This window comes from Hermetia illucens, chromosome 6 (assembly GCF_905115235.1).
Source record: "Hermetia illucens chromosome 6, iHerIll2.2.curated.20191125, whole genome shotgun sequence".
Taxonomy (NCBI): Eukaryota; Metazoa; Arthropoda; class Insecta; order Diptera; family Stratiomyidae; genus Hermetia; species Hermetia illucens.
In genome coordinates this window covers 67,004,224-67,031,944 of record NC_051854.1, presented here as the reverse complement: position 1 = coordinate 67,031,944, position 27,721 = coordinate 67,004,224, and the positions used below count along the sequence as shown (strand labels likewise).

The window sequence follows — 27,721 nt, the reverse complement described above, 5'->3', positions numbered from 1 at the left end:
AACAGTTCATTGTGCCAATGGGAGGATGCAAACCTAAGCGCTCGAATCATTGTTTAACCGCACCAAGAAGAACCTCTGAATCTTCATTCTTTAGGCTTCGTCCCGTTCACAAGCGAGGCCGACTTGTCGTGATCGGTTGTATCATTTTATTCCATAAGAAGAGCCTTCAAATCATAGTGGGAGCATTCAGTGGTCACTTGAGGCTAAACTATCGTCTGGGGCTAACTTCCCGCGGATACTATCTGTAGATTCTGTAAGGAGACTGACGAAACCTCCAAGCATAGTCTGGAACCTGTAAAGTAGGTCAAGGCGCCTGGGAGAATACATAATACCAAATTCCACGCTGAAACACTTTCCAATAGGAAACATAATAAAGTTCCTATCGTTTATAGGCTCGAACGGCATACTGTAGTTAATAGATATACTATAAACAGTAGAGGCGCACAATAGTTCTTTTAGGACACATTAAACATCTAGTGTTTCTTGTGCACTCCTAAGTGTAATATAGAGCATCCAAACAGACTATACTTTAGTTTCATTATCATCACACCTAACAATCTGCAAGTGATAAGCTCACATCAGCGAGAGACAGGGATTCGAACCTAGAACGGAGATTGAAAGGCTGACGCTCTGCCCCGCAACCATTGCACCGAAGTGCAACTTCCTTTGACAATATTATTATCCAAACCTTCTAAACACAACATTAGTAGAAAACAAGTCGGGAAACCGGAAGCTAGGTGCTTCAGGTATAAAAGGTTTTGTTTCCGTATGTGAGGAACGATGAATGCATGATAGTTTTAAATATTCAACTGTGCACTATCTTTTAAAGATCCATTTGCTCAAATAATTTGACCTGAAAAGCACTGTATTGATAATAGTCAACCTTATACGCTTCCCACTAGGAGTTCAATATTATTAGCAAATGAAGTGAATAAATTAATCTACAAGCGATACAAAAAAGAACTTGGGAGAGGTAGTTTCTTCGTGAAACAAATTTTAATATTTCACTCGAATGTCAATTGAAAATGACATGTGAAATCGATAAGTTTGAACTACTATAGCCCTGACACTAAAATGCGTATGAGCGTTACCGTCATCTGTGGTGTGAAATTTGGTACTCCCAGGGTGAACTTAAAAGGGGTTTCTCAGTCAATTTCTAAAAGTTGGTAATATACTATTGGTAAGTTTATCTGAGCAGATATCGGAATGGGACATGTTTTGAGGCCAAGATTTCATCTAAGCGCATCACGCTGTTTTTTTCAGATTTTTGGTTTGGGTAATTTCCGGAAATGAGTCTTGCCTCACTTTAAATGCGTACATTTTGACTCCTTACTCGCGCGCTTTGCAATTCACATCAAAACTAATACCAGATTCGAAAAGTACAAACTGAGACCTTTCATTTGATACATTTCACATGGCTACATTTGATTAAAAAAAATTTGTACATCCTACCTTTACATGTATGGGGAGCCCCCCTTTAAACTGCACGTACATTTATGTCACTCACTGTATGAGTAGAATTTCATAGTTCCCATATATCCACCAAATTTCGTTCGGGTTTGCTTAGCCGTTTTGTAGAAAAGTGCGTATGACAGACAGACAGACAATAAATCGATTTTAATAAGGTTTTGTCTTACACAAAGCCTTTAAAATGAATATGACGACACATTGGAGACACTGATATGCATTGAAGAATACGGAAAAGTTGCTAAGGATGCACAACGGATATTAGAAATGAAGTCGCTCACGATAATAAGTAGGTTCTGAATTGTCATAAATTGGTCTTCAGAATTATTATTTCAGTACATATATAATACCTGACTAATTGAAAAGGAAATGCTATTCTACTATGGCCTTAATGTGTTATTTATTTATCAATTTCGATTTTTACATTATTTTTTTCTTGAGGAGATTCGAATTTAGGCGACCTTAAATGTATATGTTTGCAAATATTGCTTATAAAGGATTTAAAACGATTGGAAATATTTCTCAAAAATTGTATATTTCTTTTCAGGAATAATCTCATACACGGAATACTTGTTCCTTCTCTCAGTCCTAACAAGTATGAATTTCCTTGAATAAATTTATTTTTAATTTCAAGCGAATATTCAACTATTTCAGAACCACAGTCCGGATTTCGTATTGCGTTTAACATGTTTGATACAGATGGTAACCATCGAGTAGATAAAAATGAATTTCTGGTGGTAAGTATTTGAAAACACGTTGTGTTGTTATAATCATTAAAACAATTTATGCTCGCAGCAAGTGAACTAAGACCATTACTTATTTTTACATGAAATAGATGACAATTACGGCAAATGACATTTTTTAACATGATCTCTCCACTAATTACGGGAACATTGGTAAAGTACATCTTCATTGAGTCTTAGATTTCCAATCCACTTTTTATTCGAAATCCCTAAACAGAAACTCAAATAAAAATCCAGATCCTTCTTCAGGGATGCAGCTAGAAATCATTACCTCTGGTGGATATTTAATCGTGTTAACCATACACCATAAGAATGGGAAAAATAGAGCTTTCAAACGAAAAAAAAATATTCAAAATGGCCGCCATTAGCAGTTATGTAGGCCCGAAGTCTGTGAGGCCATACATCGATCGCTTCACGTACGGTATGAAGCCGCATTTTTCGAGGTGCACGCATGATGCTGGCCTTTAAACTCTCCAAATCGGTGTCGGTACGATCGCAGGCAGTCTCCTCTAACTTACCCCAAAGGTTGTAGTTCAGAGGATTCAAATCTGGGCTGCCTGAGATCCATTCATCCACGGCTATAAAGTTAGGAATATGCACCGCTAACAACTACTGAGTTAACTCGGCTTTGAGAGCGGGGACCAAGTCCTGCTGGAAGCACGACGGCTTTTCAGCGAATACAGATATTACGTGAGAATATCCACTTTCACATTGATATTCAAAGTCTTGAATTTGCATAGAAGCGACAACTTTGTCCTAATATAACTTTGTTAATAATTGTGCGATTTCCACTAAACTTAGTAGAATCACGCTCTATGGTATAGCCTATATTGCTACAGAATTTGGTTCTAGGATGAACATAAGGGGGGTTTGGGAGCCAATTACTGAAAATTATAGTAATCTACTATTATTAATTTTATTTGAACAGATATAGGCATGGAGGGTATTTCGGAGCCTAGGCACCATATAGTGGCGGTCTCTTGATTTTTTTCAGATTTTTCGGTTAGGTACTTTCGGAAAGTACTAACCGAAACCTTTTATTTGATACCCCACATGGATATATCTGGTGGAAAAAAAATGTACCCTCTCCATTGCATGAATAGGGACTCCCTCTTAAATTCAACGTAGCATGATGTAACTCAGTGTATGCATGAGCGTCTACAGTTTCCACTTTTTCACCAAATTTGTTGTTGGTTTACATCATCATCATCATCAACGGCGCAACAACCGAGTTTGCCTCGTCTTCTTTTTCTACCATAGATATTGCCCCTATAGACTTTCCAGGCTGGATCATCCTCATGCATATGGATTAAGTGACCCGCCCACCGTAACCTGTTGAGCCGGATTTTATCCACAACCGGACGGTCATGGTATCGCTCATAGATTTCGTCGTTATGTAAGCTACGGAATCGTCCGTCCTCATGTAGGGGGCCAAAAATTCTTAGGAGGATTCTTCTCTCGAACGCGACCAAAAGTTCGCAATTCTTCTTGCTAAAAACCCAAGTCTCTGATGAATACATGAGAACTGGCAAGATCATTGTCTTGTACAGTAAGAGCTTTGACCCTATGGTGAGACGTTTCGAGCGAAACAGTTCTTGCAAGCTGAAATGCACACAACCTGGCGGACATAGTATCGCTCATAGATTTCGTCGTTATGTAAGCTACGGATTCGTCCATCTTCTCTCGAACGCGGCCAAGAGTTGGCAATTCTTCTTGATAAGAACCCAATTCTTCGAGGAATACATGAGGAATGGCAAGATCATAGCCTTATACAGTAAGAGCGTTGACCCTATGGTGAGACGTTTCGAGCGAAACAGTTCTTGCAAGCTGAAATGGGCTCTGTTGGTTAACAACAACCGTGCGTGGATTTCACCATCGTAGCTGTTATCGGTTGCGATTTTCGACCCTAGATAGGAGAAATTATCAACGGTCTCAAAGTTGTATTCTCCTATCTTTATTCTTCCCGTTTGACCAGTGCGGTTTGATGTTGTTGGCTGGTTCGTTTTCGGTGCTGACGTTGCCACCATATAGTTTGTCTTGCCTTCATTGATGTACAGCCCAAGATCCCGCGCTTATCGCCACCTGCTCGATCTGGATGAAGGCAGTTTGTACGTCTCGGGGGGTTCTTCCTATGATATTGATATCGTCAGAATAGGCCAGTAGTTGGGTGCACTTAAAGAGGATCGTACCTCTTGCATTTACCTCAGCATCACGGATCACTTTCTCGAGGGCCAAGTTAAAGAGGACGCATGATAGGGCATCTCCTTGTCGTAGACCGTTGTTGATGTCGAATGATCTTGAGAGTGATCCTGCTGCTTTATCTGGCCTCGCACATCGGTCAAGGTCAGCCTAGTCAGTCTTATAAGTTTCGTTGGGATACCAAACTCTTTCAGGGCCGTGTACAGTTTTACCCTGGCTATGCTATCATAGGCGGCTTTAAAGTCGATGAATAGATGGTGCAACTGTTGTCCATATTCCACCAGTTTTTCCATCGCTTGCCGCAGAGAGAAAATCTGATTTGTTACCGATTTGCTTGGAGTGAAGCCTCTTTGGTATGGGCCAATGATTTTCTGGACATATGGGGCTATCTGGCCTAGCAAGATAGTGGAGAATATCTTATAGATGGTATTCAGCAACATGACACCTCTATAAATGCTGCACTGTGTGATATCTCCCTTTTTATGTATGAGACAGATAATGCTTCTTTGCCAATCGTCAGGCATTGATTCACTGTCCCATACCTTGAGCATCAGTTGATGAACCACTTGGTGTAATTGGTCGCCTCCATATTTAACCAATTCGGCTGTAATTCCATCGGTTCCTGGCGACTTATGATTTCTTAGCCGATGAATTGCACGGAATGTTTCTCTTATACTTGGTGGTGGCAGTATTTGTCCGTCGTCTTCAGTTTGCGGGACCTACAACTCGCCGATATTCTAGTTGTTCAGTAGCTCATGAAAGTACTCAATCCATCGCTCCAATATGCCTGTCGGAAATCAGATTTCCCCCTTTCTCTCGGCAGGATGAGTGTATAAGGCTTTATCCTGCTGACTTGTTGGTAAAACTTCTGCGCCTGGCGCCGTTGCTCCCTGTACTTTTCTAGTTCACAGACCTGTTGGTTCCTTTTGCCGTCTGTGAAGTCGCTTCTCCGCTCGTCGGAGTTCGTGATAAGTCTCTGCACGTGCCCGCGTTCTTTGATAATGCAGCATTACTCGGTATGCAGCATTCTTCCGTTCCGTTGCTAGCTTACATCGCCAGTCGTTCCGACTCCTTTTGCGGCTGGGACCAAGTATGTTTGTGGCCGTATCAATAATAACGTTCTTCAGGTGGTTGTGAAGATCATTTGTTGATGCTTCATCTCCAGGATCTCTGTTGACTGCGGTTATTGCGGCATCCATTTCCCTCTTATAGATGTCGTGAAGGGCTGTGTTGTGGATGGCTTCAGTGTTAACTCTCACCTGATTGTCAGAGGGGATTCTGGGTGATGTTGTTATTCGAGCTCGGAGTACCATGCCAACGAGATAGTGATCCGAGTCTATATTGGCGCTCCTATATGTTCTGACATTCATCAAGGTTGAGAGGTGGCGGCGTTCAATCAACACCTGGTCAATTTGGTTGAAATTGGCCCCATCTAGAGAGGCCTACATATGTTTGTGGACCACTTTCCGCGCAAAACCAGGTACATTCAACAACCATTTCGTGAGATACTGCTAACTGAATAATGTGCAGTCCGTTATCATTGGTATCCCTATGTAACCTATGGGAGCCGGCATATCGCCTGAATACGGGCTCGTTCCCTACTGGGCTGTTGAAATCTCCAAGTATGATCTTGATATCATACTTGGGATAGGCTTCGAGGGTCCGCTCAATTGCCTCGTAAAAGCTACCCTACTCCGACTCCGCATCGTCCTCTGTAGGGGCGTGAACATTTATGAGGCTTACATTTCTAAACTTGCCCCGCAAACGCAGAGTGTGCATAGCCTTTCGCCTATATTTTCAAAGCCGATAATAGCCGGTTTCATTTTTTGGCTGACTAAGAAACCTACTCCGAGCACATGGTTTACCGGATAGCCACTTAATATATGGTGTAGTGGCTCCTCTGATGGAAACCGACCCCTATCCAATGCATTTCCTGCAACGCTGTTACATTTGCCCTATATTGGGAGAGAGTATCGGCTAGCTCCTTGGTAGCTCCATCTCTGTACAAGGTGAGCACGTTCCATGAGGAAATGTGCAAATCGTTATTCCGTTGTCGTTGCCGGGTTCGTCGCTGTAAAATCCATCATGCCCGAGGCTTCTTCTATGGCTTCGCAACGCTGGCTTTCCGTGTACGGTTGTCAGCCCTACCCAACCACAAATTTGAAGGACCAGTCGTGTACAGTTTGTCCCGTTTTTAGGCGCGGGAGATCCGCCTTCATCCTTCTCCGTCTGCAGCTCTTCGTTAAAAAAGAGCTCCCAACGATCACCACGTGGAGGTGGAGATAGAGTTTCGTAGTAGACACACATTGGCGTTTCCCAAGTTGTATGCTCCATCGTGGGTACCAATCCACGTTTCGCCCTGGGACCTATACTACCCTTTGACCTTTTTATACAGATTAGAAGTTGGTTGCAATTGATAACTCATTTACTGAAGATTTCTTCAAATAGTACCCAATTTTCTGAACACAACAAATGTTTTAAGTAAGTCTTTTATTCACTCGTCCCAGTGTCAAAGCTAGCATCCTTTAGATAGAACAAAGCTAATGAAAAGCCTTTCCTTGCTGAAGCGAAATGGGCTCCTTTGTACCCATGATGATTTTGTTCCTCTACTCGGAGTAATATTTCAAATAGCTTCTCGTTTTTCGCGGTAAATTTCCGTTATTCGAATAAATAGCAAAAATGTGTTTGGAATTGGGGTTTTTGTTTCATTTACACTTGATTGGTTAAAATTCTGATACTATTCCTTCTTGTAATTTGTGCCACACTCTACTATGGCCTGCTAAGAAAGCATGTTGAAGGCCCAAAGACAATAGTATACCTCCTCAATCATATAAATTACGCAGATGACATCTGCTTACGCTCACTTAAAATTAACATTGGTCATTCACACAGTTCCGATCCTAAAAAATGGTAAGGATTATCAAACACAGCATAAAAATCCACAAAACCATTGATCACAATAATCACACTTTGATCAACTACGGAAATAGCGTTGCGACTACCAATGATGGCACCCAACTTAATGCCGATTTTCGCTCAGACTTAACCGAAAGAGATTATCTGAAAAGAAAGTCTTCTAATCATCCGAGATATATCTTTTATAAATTCTTCATTGACTATCTATATTTAATATATCTAAGAAAAAGACTATTTCAACAGTCTTCAAACAGAAACGTAAAATATGTGTTCAACTGTTTTAATGATTATACAACGATTCATACTTCTTGATTCATCCCATTTTCATAATTATCTTAAGATTTTTTTTATTCAGATTTATTTATATTTCCTTTGTTTAGCTTTTATATTATAAATATAAAAAACAGCAAATCTTGATGGGCGTTTTAATTTTACTTTCTTAGATACGAAATATTTTCGGCGGCTCTCTTAGAGATCACGCTATGGACGAAGCAACCCGTCAAACTGTGAGATACCTTTTTATTTTATATATTTTTATTTATTTTAAGTTTTGTATAAATTTTCGAAATTTAGAGGAGGTAAAGGGTAATAACGGACATGTTCACCGTAGATAATTACTAAAATTTCAATACATTAGTAGATTTAGAAATGTATCTACATGATAAACTAATCAGTCCCCATAAAACTATCTTCACTGTACATAGAATACTAATCACGTAAAAGGGACAACAAATTATTGATATTCTATTGATATTAAGCATTGAAGAACCATTTTCTAACTAGAAATGAAATTAATTCTTTCAAATTCGAATAATATTTAGTTAATGAAACTCATTTCGACCAAAGAGCAAGGGCTTTTCCTGAGAAAGAAGAAAGAAGTGAAGCAGCCGACCCTTGTAAGTTTCTTCAATGGAGCTAAGAAGTTTGATGTTTCGTGTGACTTTGAATTCAGATACTACAATACTCGTACATTGATACAATTCTTGAATTACTTGTTCGAAATGTATCCTATTTCTGGAAGACTTTCTAGTCTTAAAATTCCAACACAATGGATGAAAAGGATTTTAAGTGTTTCGTATCGCTATTCTCCTCTGTACGCCTGACATCGCAATGATGTCCACTGCGCTCTTAACTTTTTCTGTTTATATTGTTTTGGTGTGTTTTTATTAGAAAGATAAACGTTTTTTTCTTTATTTGGTTTTTTGTTATTATTATCTTCATTCAAGAAAAAGAAGACATGATATCTCGCTAGAAGTTTATTGTTATTTTATAAACAGACTCACCGTCTCGAATTGCTTTGAATATTTCTGTAAGTGATGCTACTCTCTGCAACACCACCTATTGTATATATATATACCTGGAAAATAAATTTGCTTCTTAATAACAAATGGCTCTAAATTACTATCAGATAACCAAAAATATGCACTTTACATTAACAATTCATCTTCAAAACTTCTCTTAGCAACATTTAAAGAATGGAAGACAAAGGACTAACTGACCCAACTGTATTCACAATAAATCATTGTATATTTTAACGATTTCAAATTATTCCCTTGTGATCTATCAAGGAGCATTGTAAACCCCAAATAATGTTGTCATGTCTTATTTGTTTTGGTTTGGTTAAAAATCACAGAATTATCTAATCCGATAATCTTGTATCTATAGCAAATGTAGCTAATATTATTTTATCTTTCATTTTTCCCTGTAATCAGATGGAGAAAATCTTTAGTGGAGCATGGAAGGACAAGCACGGAGTAACTGAAAGTAGTGGGGAAGTAAGTAGTAGAAAAGTACTAACATATAGTGTTATGGTATGGAAGAATGTAGTGTAATCTGTAATGTATGATAAGTATCTTTTTTTAAAAACAGTTAATTTTGATAAAGGCAGATGATACTACCATCAAAACCAAATTGTAATAAAACTTCATGTTAATTGGTAGCAGGGATACGTTAACAGCTATCGACACAGTCTCTGGCTTCAAGAAAACATGGTCGTTAAGCTTTCCTAAAACGGGTACTCTCCCCAGAACCCTGAATCGATTAAGTGCAGTTAAGTCCTTGGGGGTTTAACGTGAGCACCTGTCTGGACGACTTAATCCCACGGTCTTCTCAAGACACGGACTGATTTTGTGACCACAATCAGAGCCCCGCTGAGACAAGCAACAACAGTACCAGTCTATACCAAGTGCATGGCTTATTATTCATACTGGTGGATGGAAGACATACCTAAATCTCTACCGAACTAAGGAGTACGGCACCCGTGTTGAAACGCAACACCATGCCGAGTCCCGAAGGTCTCTCCTCGCTTCAGCATAACCACAACCCGAATGAAACTCCCACTAGGGGGCCAACCGCAAACAACCGAACTATACTCACATACAACGGGAGTTCACCCGAAGTATGAGAGTCCAAGGGCTATCCCGGTTCCCATGGTACCAGTATACCCCTGGTGAGGTTTCGTGATCAATTTGCCACTTCAGATGAGCCTCCGTGCAAACTCGGGTCTGATCGCCCTAATTGGGGTTTTGGAGCATTCGCCTACTGCATCACGGCCGGCAAGCCAAAGTGAGTACAGCGTCTCCCAGTGCCACCACTAGGGAGGTTCTCCTCGGCCACTTAGTTTTGATTTAGCCGACAGGGTTGCCGCCCCGTCTTCTTCACCGCCACCTCTGAGCATCATCGATTAAGTGCAGATGCAAATAATCTGAGGGAAAAACCTTACCTTCGATTCTGTCATTACGCCGAAGTGTGCAATTTCTTCCTTGATCCCCGCCAAGATGATTCCTAATTTGAAGGACAGTCCAAGATAAAGGTCAAACAAACTTGCATATGAGGAGTTCCACAGATATGGCCCGGGAACAGAGTCCTCGGCACGTGTGCCAAGCTTTTAGGCGACGAAATTGTACAAGCTGAATGTCATTTTCCGGTCAGATCGATCCTACCTACTCTGAGTTTGTCCTACCTCTGTGCGTGTACTATGAGAAAAAACGCACCGTCAGTGAAGATCTCAGTATGCTGTTTAATATGTCCTCAGCCACATAACTGCCTGCTAATTTTGTTCTCCACTTAAATCCAAAAGAAGAAATAAGAAAGAAATTATTGTCTTCCGAGAGCTAAACTGCCTAATCTGGAACCTCTGCGTTTATTATGACATAACAAGCATTCAAGGCTTTCTAATGCGCGAAAATTACAAACTGTCTTGGTTTTAGGTTGCAAACTCTACCCTGTACTTTTCTTCCTGTCATTGATTTTGCCGGCTTCATTGCCAAACTACACTTTTTCGCTGACGTTTCTCTCATCACTCCTTCCTTTTATAAATCTTTTGTCCTTGATAGGTTTTCTTACCTTTTCCTACTAAGCGCTAAACAGCACTTCTCCCTTAATCTAAGCATAATCTTCAATAAGAGTTTGGAAAAGAGATATTTTCTAATTACTTCCGAGTGAACTAAGGAATGCGAAGTTCAAGGGCCCCTGCATTGAAATCTCCTTAAGAATTCTTCTCACTGTTTACGGCTTCGTCCTTCATGACGACGTGAATGTCTTGCAGAAACTGGTTTGATGGCTGATTGATGTTGTGGTCCATGTGCAATACTTACTGAAAATTTATTTCTGGGACATTACACTTCATCTACAAGTTAGAAGAGTACGCTATAGACGACGCATCTCCCCCGCTGGGCTTCAGGGTCGACATTCGTAGCATGACCGTTCAAAGTTGGTAGAACAGTTGGTAGCCCCCTTTTTTCGAGTTTTCTCTACATCCGCTTCAGAGACATCAATAGTAGAATAGAAATCCCGGTCTACAAAGCCCTTTCTCCCGGTCTCTGAACACGAAGATGCTTGAGAGCTTCAACGGGAATATTACTCATCTAGAATTCGGAACTGCCGAAGTCATTTGTTCTTACTGTTGTTGCAAAAAATCAGCAGGATCATTTTACGGAATACATCCACTGATTTAAAGCAAATCTTTCAATAATCTCAAAGCTAGGGGGAGTTTTTCTCGCTGTCGTACCCTAATAAATTAGAGACAACATACAATAGCGGCGCCTCCAATAACTTTGAGTGCAAATAATTCTTTGGACGTTGGTGAACGAGGCTTTGGTGCTGAATAGGCTAGGATCATCAAGAAAAAACACTGCGGTTCTAATTTACTCTTGACCATGGATGCCGTTTGAAGGAAGATTTTTGTCTACAAGCAGCTGTTTACCGGTGGGCAGTGCATTCTCCTCTGCAGATAACGAGGATTGTACCCTCTTGTCAGCTATATAGCAGAAGACTAGGTGGAGCCGGATCCCAGAGGATTGGATTCTTCGATCCATACAATTCGAAAAAGGATGCGAATTTTCTTTCCCTAGAGTTAGATATTTCCTTGAAGTTCCTAATTACCGGTATACCTAGTGTCCACTGGCTAGCCCCAGTCAGTCCAGATCTCGCTATCCTCTCCGTGGCGTGGTCTTGTAACACCAGTGCCTCGTAAATATCGTCTAGATCCTGTACACATTGGCATTTGGTTTATAAAGCCCCGTATCCTGGTTTTGTTGCAGCAGAGTCAAATCCTGTAGGCGGTGATCTGTACATTGTATTCACCAAAGAGGTGCCAATAAATGCAACCTCACCTAGCCAGTTAGTTGACCTATTTATTCAACTTTATACAATGCAAGAGGCAATGACTTCAAGCGAGCCCTCCAATTCGTTCCTGCATCCCCTTGATGCCAGCTTGCCAAACAAAATAACTTTATTTCACTGTGGACTGTGATTACACTTTTACTTCCGACAACCTTCTCTTATTGGCAGTGTTCAACTCTGCCCTAGTCGTAGCAAAGTTCCTCTTGAAAGCCAACTATCGTGTATAGTAGCCGTTGGAATTGTCCAAAGGCCCCCAGAGCTTGATAGCAATCCAAGACAGCATCATTTGATATGAGTGAAAGAAGAGACAAATAACTAGTAGGTCCCACGCAGGTAGCTCCATCTATAAAACCATTGTCGAAAGGAACCCAATTTGTCCAGAAAAATATTTTTTCAAGTATTGATAATGTTATCTGCAGTTGAACCTCGCATCCAGGACTACACCAAAATAATTTACATTAGAAAAAACAGTATTTACTCGTTCAGCTGCGGGAGATATAATTCAGGCTTCTTTGGCTTCATGGTGGATAACGTTAGATTAGTTTTATTAGATACATGATGAGTACACATTCTTCCTCCCACTGGGTATGAAAAATACAGGTGTGTGCTTGAATGAAATATTAGTAAAGCTGAACAATCTTTCTCTGCTGTTTCTATAACGTAACTGATATTACCCCGCACCAGGAGATTTATCTGTTAAGAAGGTGTTTAAACTTGGTAAACTTCTCTGGCGACGGGGCTATATAACCAAACAAAGCTCTTAGTCACAGTTCTCCTCGCTTACGAGGGAACTGCATCCGAACTATTAGCTTCAGAGTCTCACCAGAAAATTATATACAGGAACTCGTTGAGTTTTCAGGGAAGGATGACTCCTATTTGCTTGAGCCTGAATCGAATTGACTGTTATATAGTTGCTTGGCATCAGTCCAGTTGGCATTGTCGCTTGGCGGTCCTGATATTTCACTTTGACATTTTCTGTCCTTAGATGACTGCCATTATTTATGTTTGCAGCAAATTTTGGAGACCCCCAGTCATGGCCATGTTTTTTTGCTATACTTACTGGATAAGACCCCACACCTCCAGTGACAGTTTCCTATTAGCAGAGGAATCCACCAATTCATCTTTAAATAACGCTAGTCATCGACTGTATCAGTCTTATTCTGTTAAATCTAGCTAGAAGAAAAATTCCAGCGGCCTTCCTCGTACTTTCCGTTCACGGGGACTGATGTCTTTTCCTTTGTTTGTTCGCTGGGGCACCCCAACCTGGACGGTTTTGCTGTTAGTGTATTATGGCTGGTATTTGCCACAGCCACTTTCTCGACAATGGCTTATGAAATGAAAACAATCAGCCTGTCTTCCGTTTCACTTTCATAGGTCCTTCGGTTGATTCTAGCAAAGAGTTGCTACCTCTACACTGATCAACGGCCACTGCCTCCTTAATTGGGAATACTGCATTTTCAAACGATGAGCCTGACATATTATATTGTTCTTTATTTTACAAATAAATTACATGCTTGCTTCCAACGCTGCGGAAAAAAAGTTGACCCGAGGAAAAACACCCACCAGGATAAAGATGTTACGTTAAACCAAACGTTCCAAAAATATTCAGAGTCCGCAGACTTAAGATCAAGCTTTCCCCACCATTCCCACACAACTATCGACCTATGTTGTTTAATCTTGGCTTGGAGTCCTGGTCAAATCTTTTACGATACCGGGAAAGCGGTCTTAAAATATTCCTGTTCTGTTAGAAGACCAATTTCACCAGCCAGCACGGGTAGGTCGTATCACGGCTTGTCTGCTTATGCAACCTTAACCTTGAGCACATCCTGACCAACTCATATTTCCCAATACCACTGCCTTAAATACGTCTCATTGGACTACACTAGAAAAATCTTCGCCGAATGTTCTAGAAAGATTTGCAATAAATTACTTTTATTTTCTTTACCATCGTAAAATTGGATAGCTTACATATGCATCCTTTGTCTGTCTCTCATGTCACTACAAAATTTCAATCAGGATAATTTGTCAGGCTCTTAATCATAGATGTTTTAGTTAGATTATTCCTTGAATACTGATAAGTTGCGGTAAATGCCTCTTTTTGCAATTGTTAAATGAAATGCATATGGCAAGACTCACTCAACCTTTGCAGATGGTACCTATACAAAAAGGGATAAATGATCAAATTTCAGGGTTTTGGTTGTTACCTATAAGATTCGTTTGAATGATGTGTGTTGTAAAACCTTTCATCATCATCATCAACGGCGCAACAACCGGTATCCAGTCTAGGCCTGCCTTAGTAAGGAACTCCAGACATCCCAATTTTGCGCCGAAATCCACCAATCCTATATCCCTTAAAGTTGTCTAGCGTCCTGACCTACGCCATCGCTCCATCTCAGGCAGGGTCTGCCTCGTCTTCTTTTTCTATCATATATTTTCCCCTCTAGATTATCTTGGCAGGATCATCCTCACCCATACGAATTGACCCGCCCATCGCAATCTGTTGAGCCGGATTTCGTCCACAACCAGGCAATCATGATATCGCTCATAGATTTCATAGTTATGGAGGCTGCGGAATCATCCATCCTAATATAGCGAGCCAAAAATTCTTCGGAGGATTCTTCTCTCGAACGCGATTAAGAGTTTGCAATTTTTTTCGCTAAGAACCCAGGTCTCCGAGGAATACATAAGGACTGGCAAGATCATTGGTTATGAGTTTCGACCCTATCTGTATCAAAGTTGTAGTCTCCTATCTTTACTATTCTTGTTTGACCAGTGTGATTCGATGTTCTTCTTTCTTTGATTTTTGGCGCTTACGTTGCCAGCATGTACTTCTACTACTACTAATGTGCAGCCCAAGAGCTCGCGCCCCATGCTCTATCTGGATGAAAATAGACTCTCGGATTGTTCTTCGTATAATGTCACTATCATCAACGTAGGCCAGTAGATGGGCGGACTTGAAGAGGATGATGCCTCTTGCATTAACATCTACATCGCGGAGCACTTTTTTCAGGGCCAGGCCAAAAAGGACGCATAACAGAGCATCCCCTTGTCTTCGACCATTGTTGTTGTTGAATGATCTCCCAAGTGATCCTGCCCTGCTCCTTTTATCTGGCCTCGCACATTGGTCAGGGTCAGCCTAATCAGCCTTATGAATTTGGTCGGGATGCCAAATTCTCTCGCAGTTTTACCTTGGCTATGTTATCATAGGCGGCCTTAAAGTCGATGAAAAGATGGTGCAATTGATGGCCATATTCCAACAGTTTTTCCATCGCTTGCCGCAGGGAGAATCTGATCTGATTCTGATTTTCCTGAAGTGAAGCCTATTTTGTATGGGCCAATGATGTTCTGGCTGTATAGGGCGGCTATCCGGCCTAACAAGATAGCGGAGAATATCTTATAGATGGTACTCAACAACGTTATACCTCTATAATTGGTGCACTGCGTGATATTTCCCTTTTTATGTATGGGACAGATAATGCCCACACCTTGAGCATCAGTTGATGAACCCCTTGGTGTAATTCGTCGCCTCCATATTTAACCAATTCGGCTGTAATTCTATCGGCTCCTGGCGACTTATGATTTTGAACACAATGGATTTCACGGACTGTTTCTTCTCATCAAAATACTCAAGCGATCGTTCCAATATACCTATTCCAAACTGCCTCGTAGAAGGTATCCTTCTCCGACTCTGCAGTTTTCTCTGTAGAGGCGTGAACGTTGACGAGGCTTATATTTCTAAATTTGCCTCGGAAACGCGGAGTGCATAGCCTTTCGCTTATGTTTCCAAAGCCGATAACAGCAGGTTTCATTTTTTGGTTGATTAGGAAACCTACTCCGAGCACATGATTAATTGGATGGCGACTATAATATATGTTGTAGCAACTCTTCTCCAGGAAACCGGTGCCTGCCCAACGCACCTCTTGCAATGCTGTTACATCAGACTGATATTGAGACAGGGTATCGGCAGCTGCCGAGCAGCATTCGGTCTGTACAGGGAGCGCACGTTCCATGGAAATATGCGGAAATCATTATTCCGTTTTCCTTGCCAGGTTCATCGTTGTAAATTCCATTCAGTCTGAGGCTCCTTTCATGGTTTCATAACGTCGGTTTTCTGTGTAGGGTTATCAGCCCTCCCAAACCCCCAACCTGGACGATCAGTGGGTACAATTTGTCCCGTTTTTAGGCGCGAGACTGGGTGTGTGTGTGTTTGAAGTGGGGGAAAGGCAAAACCTGTGAGCACTCAGATCTTAGTGGTCCATTGTACTCGATTCCCCCGTCTAACGGAATATCCCTGATTCGTTTATGTATCGCAGGATTTCCTTTAGTGGATGTAATGCTGCCCGCTGTAGTTGGAGTACATCAACACCAAAAATTTGATGTCTGATGCGCCCATAGGCGAGGCACTCACATGGAAAATGTTCCGTGAATTCCGCTTCCTCATTACAGGATGGACACTTATCATCGTGGATAATTCCTATTCTGAACATATGCCCGGGTAGTGATTTATGGCCAGTCAGAATGCCCACAATACTTCTGCAAGTCTTTGTTTGGTTCTGACAGGGAAAGTTTGGTGTATCTAGCAGCATTAAGGCTTTATCATCTGTCATCATGGGAAGCTTGTTCCCAGTTTTTGATAACAGGATTAGCCAATGCTACTGACACCCCAGTTTCCTGTTCCGGTCAGGGCATGGGGGAAGTTGAAGCCAAGGCATCCGAGATTTTATTTCCCTCTACACCACAATGACTTAGGATCGCATAGACATCAGCCTGAAAGACCGTTGTGTGGAAAAACCCACCTCTCGTTTTTATTCGAGAGGTAGACTCCTGCTTCAGAACCGTTTTCTCTTTTTGAGCCATCGATATAGAAGCTGCGCCAGATGTGATACCCCGGTGATACCCAAACACAGAGTTCTTTGCAGTGTGACTAGTTTGCAGCGAAAACAGCGAAAACCCTTTTGTTTCACCTTAACCCACCACCACCACGGATGCATAAGTGGACATCGGCCGAATGGTAGCAACATATAACCACATTAGTATCTGAGGCCTAAGTCCCCATGTCGAGGCAAAGGTCCACCTACATAACCATCAAATCAACGGCACGCTTCGCACGATAGGGTTTGGTAACAGAGCTGTTGGTGTTAGTTCAGCAGGCGTTTCGCAGATATTGTGCTCCATCGTGGTACCAATCCACGTTTCGCCCTGGGACCTAGCTGAGTGAAATTTTAAATCTTCCACTTGAATAACTTCATATCAAGACTAAGCTTGAGGTCTTCATTTATTGTTTTCCAAGACAGATCTGCCTCTTCTGTAACTGCAATAACATCATTATTGCTCGTACTGAGTATGTAGCTTGCGAATATCTTCGAAAATATAAAATGCATGCTAGATTGACCAATTTTCTGCCTCGCTAAGGGAACTGGCAGATTCTGCATGCTAAATGTCGGCGATCTATAATAAATATGTTATTTTTAGGACGAATACGTGGACGACGAGGAAGGCCTACAACGACGACATAAAGTCGACACTACCCTACAAGTACACTTTTTTGGGAAAAAAGGAAATCAGGATCTCTACTATGAAGGATTTCACAAATTTATGTACAATTTACAAACAGAAGTGCTAGAACTTGAATTCAGTGAGTTCTCGAAAGGAAACACCGCTATCACCGAGGTCGACTTTGCAAAGATCTTACTTAGGTATACGTACCTAGACACTGATGAATATGACATGTACTTAGATCGACTACTCGATCGTGTTAAAGACGAACAAGGTATTACTTTCGTTGAGTTTCGAGACTTTTGCCAGTTCTTGAACAATTTGGAGGACTTTGCTATTGCCATGCGAATGTACACTCTGGCAGATCGTGCTATTTCAAAAGGTAAGAGAATGGATTTTGGACTTACAAGGATGATAGGACCGCCCCTGAATTATTTATTCTTTGCCAAAAACTAAAAATTAATCCTCTAATTTCAGATGAATTTTCTCGTGCAGTTAAGATCTGCACTGGTTACACTCTCACCAAACATCTTATCGACACTGTTTTTGCGATATTCGATGAAGACGGCGATGGGCTTCTTTCATATAAAGAATTCATCGCAATCATGAAGGACCGCTTGCACCGTGGTTTCAAAGTAAGTGCTTACGGACTGGAATACAATGAAGAATTGTCGGATGAGTATGATGAGAAGTTTGAATTTTTTTCCATGTTCCGACGGCACGCATGCCGTCGTGTTCGACGTTCGCTTGACCGTTTACAAGTATAGTTTGTAGTATTATCGCCCTTCAGTTCCCAGTGATAGCTTATATTTTACACCTTAATTTGCTTTCCTTTAACCCAGTTATTATGACATTGTGCGCTAAATTATTGTTATAAGTATTAATCATCACTCAATGCTTACGCCAAAATGTCCATTCATTTATACATTTTTTCCTTCTGTGTTTGTTTTGAAAATTTATGCTTATTTAGACTAAAAAATCAAAATTATTTGAAAATTATTAAGTATATAATAATAAGTTGATTAAAAGCGATTGTAGCTATTTTAGAGCAGTTACAGCGAAAAGATATAATTCTAGATCCTCTTAAAAAAATCAGTTAATGAAATATTTAGTTTAATTTTTTTATACTATCTACATTTAGCATTGTTTAATTTTTTCTTCGTTTAGGTTCTAGAAAATTTTGTAGCTTATCCTCATGAGCTCCACTTGCCTTTATTAATGAATAGATTTCCCGATGGAATGGAAACATTTTTGTTCAGTTTTCCTAAATAGGTTCAAATTAGATTATAATGCAATCAACGTATTTAGTAACATCAACCATGCATTGAGTGAATTCGGCGTTCGGTCAACAAATTTAGCAAGTAGAAAACTAGAAGCTCAGCGCTTCAGGTATATCTGAAGGTTTTATGTATTTCTTATGGGAGTGGATATTCGTCCCATCTGCACGTTGCACGTAGTGTATGCATACATTATGTCAGACTAACCATTTTAGTGTGATATTTACATTCCAAGAGAAAAAACAGATCACTTTACAGCCCCGGCACTCCTCCCTTTTGTATCAAATGTCAGAGCTGAAGCCAACTTTGGAAAGTACTAATGAAGACATTTTATTTGATACCCCACATAACTACGTTCGTCGAATCCTAGAACGATATCACTCACTGCTTGCGTGAGGGTTCATAGTTCCCAGCTTACCACCAAATTTTGTATTAATAGGTGCAGTCGTTTCTGAGGAAGTTGCGTTTGACAAACAGACAGAAAACCGTATTTTAATAAGATTTTGTTTTATACAGAACCTTAAAAATAAAGATGAATTGCTCAGAAATGTGGAGAATTCTAGTAGTGTTGATACATATTCAGAATAATGTCACCTATGCTAAATAAAGGATCTTGGTTTGAGTTTTCCTTTCAGCCCCAAACTGATTTTGTTCGACGAAGTCACCACAACCACCCACCCTCCAGTGTTGTTTGCAAATTGCAGTCAGAACTTTACCCGTATCTTTTCTCTTATTGAAGTGTGTTACCTAGGGCCCTTCAGCTGAGGGTCCAGGAGTGATGATGCTCCCGACTTTGGGTTTTCGATTTCGATTTGTTGTGTAACCCTCGAGGAGGCAAATGGAGACACGAAGGTCAATGTCAGGGGATCTACTTCTTAAGTTACGCTAGTTTGAGACCGCCTGCAGAAAAGACGTAAAGACGCATGGTTGGCCCTTTATGTCAGTGAAGAACTTATGGTCGCTGATGCAGTGTCTGACCCTGTCCAGGGTCATATAAGGTTGTTTTAACGGTTTTCGTATCGGATCTACACATCTCCAAATATTTGAACAAGCAGAATTTCGGCGTCGCCACATGTCTGAACGCTAAAAATTGGCTTCATTATCTGAGAGAAACGGTCTCCACTAATGACGAAGAGCTTGAATTCTTGTAATGTGATAAGACGAAGAACTTGCTTGGTACTCGGAGCATCGTTCCGAAAAGTATTTTGGCTGGACAGTTGTATAGGTCCTCATTGAAGGCTGTTCGAAAACCGAGTGAGACTGCTGGTAGAACCGAAGGACCTGTGACTTGCCTATGCCTATGTCGCCTAGAGCTAATTCGAACTATGTATTCTGGTCCAACATAAGAATAAGAGCTTCGAAGACGCGGCGCCGGCAGCTCGCTGATCTGGCAGAGTGATGGCGAAATCGATCAACAATCATAACGCAACACTCCAGCCCTGGTACGTGGCGGTTTTATCATTGATTGTATCGATGCACTTTGAAATGTCGTACGAAGTCTTTTCCCATTCCCTCCTAAACTTCATCCACAACTTGCGAATTGAAGAAGGGAGACATAGCGCACGTGCGTGAAAGAGCGTCTGTTACCTCGTTCCACCTCTTTTACTTACTTGAAGGTAATTTGGCGTTGCAGGACGTAGTCCAGCTGTCTAACTGATCTAGCCTAGACCTTATCTTAGCGTTATGGTCATCGAAATTCAAGAATCGAAGGTCGGTGATTACTGTAAAATAGTGACCTTCTAGAAACCATTAAAATTGCTTACCAGAGGAAGCTGTTCATTGCTTTCACTGTTAAGTGCCGTATTGTTTCTCTCTATCTGACAACTTTCTGGAGAAAACGGCAGTAATCGCCGGGTAATACTGGGAAGCGTCCGTTCGATCTCAAGAAGGAAATTGTAGTGGCATGTGCGGGCGCTGCGTTGTGCTTCGGATTCTATGATAACTTCTTTTGCGTGCGTCCATACTAGTAGGTTTTTTTTTTTTTTTGGCAAGCCCTTGAGTGGTTTAATAAACAGGCCTGTCTGTAGTCCTTGCAACACAGCGGCGGTTAAATTTTAGTATTCTGAAAAATTGACGGAGTTCGGTGCATGTTTCTGTATTCGGAAGATCTTCAATGACTTGGACTGCGCAATTAAAGCCTAACACCTGAGGTCTTCTACCTCGCTTCTGGCAAAGACGCACTTGTCCGAATTGATGCGCAGATGTTGGTGAACATGTTGGAAATGTTGAGTGTGATCGTCCAAAGCTACGAAAATGCCGACTCTCCCGGGGAATGGTCGATGGTACATTCATCATCATCATCATCAACGGCGCAACAACCGGTATCCGGTCCAGGCCTGCCTTAATAAGGAACTCCAGACATCCCGATTTTCCGCCGAGGTCCACCAATTCGATATCCCTAAAAGCTGTCTGGCGTGCTGGCAATCTTAGGCAGGGTCTGCCTCATCTTCTTTTTCTACCATAGATATTGCCCTTATAGATTTTCCGGGCTGGATCATCCTCATCCATACGGATTAAGTGACCCGCCCACCGTAACCTATTGAGCCGGATTTTATCCACAACCGGACGGTCATGGTATCGCTCATAGATTTCGTCGTTAACATATGTAGGCTACGGAATCGTCCATCCTCATGTAGGGGGCCAAAAATTCTTCGGAAGATTCTTCTCTCGAACGCGGCCAAGAGTTCGCAATTCTTCTCGCTAAGAACCCAAGTCTCCGAAGAATACATGAGGACTGACAAGATCATTGTCTTGTACAGTAAGAGCTTTGACCCTATGGTGAGACGTTTCGAGCGGAGCAGTTTTTGTAAGCGGAAATAGGCTCTGTTGGCTGACTAAAACCGGGCGCGGACGGTACATTGGAGCAAGAAAACTGCGTTGCGTAAACCCATCGATAACCGGGTTACCCCGAAAAGGTCGCATGATGTTTTAATGGAGATTTCTCGGATGTCTTTCTCCGGTACAGTGATTTGGTAAAGGGAAGAAAGATGAATTCCTTGCCTTTGTCCTCCTCCAAAAAATTTTCATCTGCAATCGCCGGTGATTCGTCATAGGGCCGTCTAACATACATTCCAAAAGAGGTGGGCTGAAGAGAATGGTCAAATGATGCCTTGCTTTTGTAAATGGTGAAATTGCTTCTTGGTGGCTTCGAACCGGGTCCGACTAGCCTGTGTGGATGCTTGACGAAAGAAGAACCAATTGTGTGGTTGATGCGCTGGCAAGTCGGAGAGCAAGTTGGCTGTACGTCGTTGTTCAAAACGGTGCCCTGGTTCTCTGTCTATTACCTAGTCATTCCAATCAGGTGGGCCATGCTGAGTTGCATCGCTGCTAATTCCTTTGCTGTCGAATCGGCGTTTATTGAAACAGCGGTTGCAATACGGAACCGGGGTATTAACAACGAAGACGGAAGGATTCGTGTATACTAGCTTTTCTGCAAGAATTGCCTGCTCGTCGAGATTTTAACTCTTCTTCGCAGCACCACAGCCCGTTTCAGCGTTGGCTTTGTTCGACCTCTAACTATCACGGCCCAGCGACTTCGATTTTATTATATCTAAAAGCATCCCAATGTCGACGTCCAATGATTCTTCCCGTCTTTTCCTCGGTTTGGCGATTGGCCTCTTTCTATAAATTTTCTGTGTAAATACCGTTTTGGGTATCCACACCAGCCCAGTGGAACCTTTATAGTGGTATCATTGCGAGATTCGTTGCTGAACACACATTTCATAAAACTCAGATGATGCTTCACTCACCTCACATGCGAACTACTCCCATTATTCTGCATCTTTCAAAGACATTCAATATGTTTTGTTGCCCGGGTTAGCTCCACCCTTCGCTCCATAGCACAGTTTGATGATAATTTTATAAATGGGCGACTTCGATTGCCTGATGTATGTATTTTGGCTTTAGAATGAGGAAAATCGAGCACCGGATTTTATTCGCTAGATTTTTGTTTTTCTTTTATCAATTTCATTTGTGTCCTTTGATCGCTTACTTCCTAGTTTACGTACCTAACATTTGCCAACATTTTCAAAATTGTATTTACCAACAGTAATATTTTGCCCAGTTGTCATCATTTTTCTGATTTGCATCATAACCTGCTGTCTGTCTTGCTTTGCTGCTATATCAAGGTTTATCAGCAACGCTTTTGAAGCGAGAAAAGATTTTGACAAAATGTCAACATCATTAGTTGATGCTGGATTTAAATAGTAGTTCCCGTCAGATATCAATGGGCCGCTTTTTTGACTACATGCTCGTGCACTAAATTGAAAAACGTACGGGGCAGCCCTTCTCTTTATTTTACCCTGTTTGAGTGACAACTAGATCAGTTCGCGTATTCTGAAACTGCATTTGAGCTATCGTGCCCGTTATCGTTAATTTTATGAGCCGGACCAGTTTTGCTAAACATAAGATTGTAGTAATATTTTGTACAGTGCTGAGCGATTAATACATCGTAAGCCTACTTGAAGTCTGTACTGACATTCATCCGCCAAGATGTCTATGGGGATTGTCCCTGCCAGTACATATGTTGCTTCTCCTGATTGTGTTCGATAAGCCATGCATACCCGGAGTGCTAGTTTTTCGCAGTTTGATTTGTTTTCCAGACTGGTTGCCCAAAATGGAGCTGCGCAGAGTAGCACGGAACTAACTACCCTTGAAATAAGACGAAGTCGACTTTGTCTTGGTCCATCAATGTTCGGTAGTATCCTCGAGATCGTTATAGCGATGGAAGATGCTTTAGTTGCAGCGCACTCAATGTGTTTTTTAAAGTTGAGCCTTCTCTTAACGATTACGTCCAAATATTTAAGCGACTCCTTTCCTTCTTTTCCTGATTAGCACTAGTTCCGTTTTATGTTCAGCAAGTGATAGACCGGACTTTTTCAACCAGGAATTGATCTCCCATTTCGCTTCATTTGCGTAGATTTCGATCTGGTCTAAGCGTTTTGCCACTATTGTTACCCCGATATCGTCCGCAAAGCCAATAGTTGTCACGCCGTTAGGAAGGCGTAGCGTCAGCACTCCATTGTACATAATTAACCACAGTAAGGGAGCTAAGACAGACCCCTGTGGTACGCCGCACGTCATTGAGAATAATTTCTGTCCATCGTCCGAGTCGCAATATAATCTTCTTCCAAGAAGAAATGCAACAACGATGCGTACAATGTACTTCAGAGCGTGTAGTTTGGTTAGAGCCTCTACGATTTTCGTCCGCTTTGCAGTGTTGTATGCATTTTTTATGTCGAGTGTCACCACTGCGTAGCATTTGTCCTCTTGTATTGCAGCGCGAGCCAGGCCAGTCACCATGTTGATTGAATCGACGGTTGATCTCCCCTTACGAAACCCAAGTTGCTTGTCGGATAGACCTCCTTCCTTTTCCGCAACAGCGAGCAGCCTATTGTATAATACTCGTTCAAACAGTTTACCAATGGTACTGACCAAACATATCAGTCGATATGAGGAGGGGTCTCCCAATGGTATCAACTTTTGCAGTTTCCATTGCTCGAGGAATTCTCTTTCTCTAAGGCATGCCGTAAAAGCTTTGGCAAACATACCTGGTGCTGACCTGGCTGCCACTTTCAGGGCAATATTCGGGATTCCATCTGGCCCTGGGGTCTTATTTTCAGCGAATTTCCTGGCTGCATCAAAAATTTCATCTTCGACCACTACAGGAATTTCGTGAGGGTTTACATGGACTTTAGGTAGATTTGTGTAGTTCACATCCTCTGGGAAGAGAGTGTCCACTATGTTTTGTAGTAATTTCGAACAGGTAATCGGTGGGGAACGCTTGCCTTTTAGTGATTACATTATAGACCTGTAGGCGTCACCCCATGGATCGGAATCAGCTTCAATACACATCCGCTTGAAATGTTCGGATTTGCTCTTCGTGATAGCTACTTGCAATTTTTTCTTTGCATTCTTGTATTGCATGTGTAACTCAACGAATTCAGGTTGATTTCTTGTGCGCTGGGAGCATCTCCTAGCTCTGAGGCAGTTTTTCCGACATTCCTGAATTTCTGAATTCCACCAGAAACTGGGATTTCTTCGGAAAGCGCTACGCCGTGGCATAGAGGCATCGCATGCCCGCTGCAATTTTTCCGCAGCCTGTAAAGCTTTTTCTTGTGCGCTTTCCGGTAATAATGTGTCATCATCAAGTCTCCTCGAACATTTCTTCATCGAATTTGTTAGTTACCCAACTCATCGTTTTTCTTTTTGGTGGCTTCATGTAATTCCTACGCGAGGTTTGGAAGACAATAGCCTGATGATCGCTGTGTGTGTACTCTTCGCTAACATGCCACTGCAAGTCTTTGATAAGGGTGTCACTTTCGAAAGTGAAGTCTACTACCCATTGTAATTCTCCCCTCCGGTATGTGTTGGCTCCCCCAGAGTTTGCAAGTACGACATTTAAACGCATCTGTCTGTCTGTCACACGCACTTTTCTCAGAAATGGCTATAGACATGCAGTGAGTGATATCCTTCTACGTTAAGATTTAGGGGGGTCCCCATAGATGTAAAAGGGGGTGTAAAATATAGTCATGTGGGCTATCAAATGAAAGGTCTTGATTAGTACTTTTCGAAACCGGTCTTAGTTTTTAAATTTGTTAAAAAGACGGGGAGTGGGAAGGGGTGGAAAATGATGATTTCTTGAACGGACCTATTCTCAGAAACTACCCAACCGAAAAATCCGAAAAAAAAATCATGAAGATGCCTCTATATGGTGTCCCAGCCTCAAAATACTCCCCTATCGATATCTATTCAAATTAAGTTAATAATAGTATATTAATATATTTTTGGGGAAATTGAGTAAAACCCCCCTTAAGTTTATCTAAGAGTTATAAAAGATTGTGGTAATATAAAATATAATATGGAGCATATTGTTCCCAAGTTTGATCAAAATCATACCATTAGTAACAAAGTTACAGTAGGTCAAAGTTGACTTTACCGTGTAAATTTAATGCAACTAAATATCAATATCACACTAAAGTGGGTAGTCAGACATGCTAAATGCATATACATAACGGGCTACGTACAAATGGGATAGTTCTAGACTCAAAAGTACTCACAGAAGAAGCAAACAAAACCTTTCATACCTGAAGCGCCCAGCTTCCGGTTTCCCGACTTGTTTGTGTGGAATTTATTGCGTGGCATCCATTCATCAGGCTTTCTTGTCTTGCGTTTCACGTCCCTAAATACTACAATTTGTCTTTACTAATCACTGGTAAATAGAAAGCCGTCTCCTTTGTTAACGCATAGTTGATGAAACGAAATAACTCTACTAAATTGCGACCTAGCTTGAACCCATTTAAGAAAATTACCCGCAGCTTTTTCATTCCCATCATGCAATCTGTATTTGAGAAAAGCGATTGAAGCCCATAAAATTAGACTAATCAAAAAATCTAGATAAGAATAGAACTGAATAATATTTAAACCATAAAAAGCAACATAAAATTATCTTTTTTGTTGCATATTTAAGCTATTCAATTCTGTATTTAACACTGTCCTATTCCGCGACTTGTCCCCAAGAAAATTTGAGAATGCATTTCATTTTATTGTAAACAAGTTTATAGCTCGGTTACTTAACGCTGAGGCAGCTGCTCTGAAATTAAACGCTTAAATCACCAATTACCGAAATAACGCAAATAAATCCATAACATTTGGGGTGAAAAGATATTCTGTAATTACTCAGGCTATCAATTTTGACCCTCATAGCCTTAAATAATGCGCCACAAGCCCGAACACTTTGTCCACTTAAATTTTGTTATTTAACGAGGTTTTTCTGCACGTTAACCTACTCATTCATACAGTATCTAATAGAAATCCCAAACATGGCAATGTGACACGACAAACATTGGATACTATCAATAAAATTTGATAAAAGTCTGAGCAAAATTTTGTTTTCTTTCTTATGGCAGACGTTTATTTTTTGCTTTTAATATTATTACCTTATGTTTTCCAAATTCGACTTCAGTTTCAGTTGTGCCATTCTGTGTTTCTATCAGTAACCAACCTGAAATTGCAACATTCATACACACATACGCAGCGACATGGTTTGTTTTTGTATCCTAAACGAATTGATCGCCATCTTTGTACTTTTGCATTCAAATTATTTAAATACATAAATTATAATGGCTTGAATTATATATTTACAGTCAACAGCAAAATCTGAAGGTTGGGACGCCTTTAAGTATTGTCTTAAACAGGAAATGAAGCAGTCGAACTCGCTTTAAAAGATGAATTTGAACCAACGCATAAAATAGAACGAACACCAAAGGAAGGAAACTCCGTTCTCCTTATCATTACCTATGATACAACAATCAGTACTTAATTGGATAACCATTTATTCAAATGAGCCAAATATCTCTCAAGCTTTAACAGAAAATATTTATAGTTGTGTATTTATTTATTGGATTGATCTAGAGAATTGCCTCGCTTTGATTTAATTTCACATTACCTGACAAATTTGCGTTTTTCCAGATTGCGTTTGAGTTTTTCCAGATTGATCATGAATACTAGCTAACTCTTCCAAAAATCTTCTTCCTTTCAATTGTTGCACAAAAATAAAATCTTGTTGCATCTTGCCGACGGGTTTTATTTGTTGTATAGTTTTTTCTGAAGAAGACAATTAGTACCGCAGTAAAAAATAAATATACGAAAGGACTTTCACTCAAACTGGTTTATAATTAGCAACACCTGCCCTACAGCGGGTCGAGATCCTGCAACATGACTTTAACAAATTCATAAATTCTTCTTCGTAAACAAACTTAGTCTATTTTGAGTGAAAATGGGTGTGCCTAGTTATGTCCAGCAGTAATATTACGACTCACGGAGTATCGCTTCGACTAAATCGATTCGAAGTCGCCCAAGAATAAGACAAGTGTAGAGGAAGAAAGGCTACTCAAGAAGTGCGGGGTGGTCCTGTGGCGCAGAGGGTTGACAACATTCGAAATTTATTTCGAATGTTGTTAACCCTGGCGTCGGCCACCCAGAACGCAGCGCCACGTCGCC

General features: G+C 41.0%; 1 protein-coding gene across 3 annotated transcripts in view; it reads left to right on the top strand.

The window, feature by feature from the left end:
• LOC119659251 (calcium uptake protein 3, mitochondrial) overlaps positions 1-27,293 on the top strand; it is a 207,594-nt gene extending 180,301 nt beyond the window's left edge. The window contains exons 4-11 of one of the 3 annotated variants that reach the window (XM_038067237.1): positions 2,015-2,062; positions 2,122-2,204; positions 7,769-7,831; positions 8,147-8,221; positions 9,038-9,100; positions 17,421-17,826; positions 17,922-18,079; positions 26,866-27,293. In XM_038067237.1, coding sequence (XP_037923165.1) covers positions 2,015-2,062; positions 2,122-2,204; positions 7,769-7,831; positions 8,147-8,221; positions 9,038-9,100; positions 17,421-17,826; positions 17,922-18,079; positions 26,866-26,943 — 974 coding nt within the window. In that variant the 3' untranslated portion in view covers positions 26,944-27,293. The remainder of the gene's footprint in view (positions 1-2,014; positions 2,063-2,121; positions 2,205-7,768; positions 7,832-8,146; positions 8,222-9,037; positions 9,101-17,420; positions 17,827-17,921; positions 18,080-26,865) is intronic. The other 2 variants (XM_038067238.1, XM_038067239.1) reach the window with 2 other exon arrangements.
• Positions 27,294-27,721: the final 428 nt, after the last annotated feature.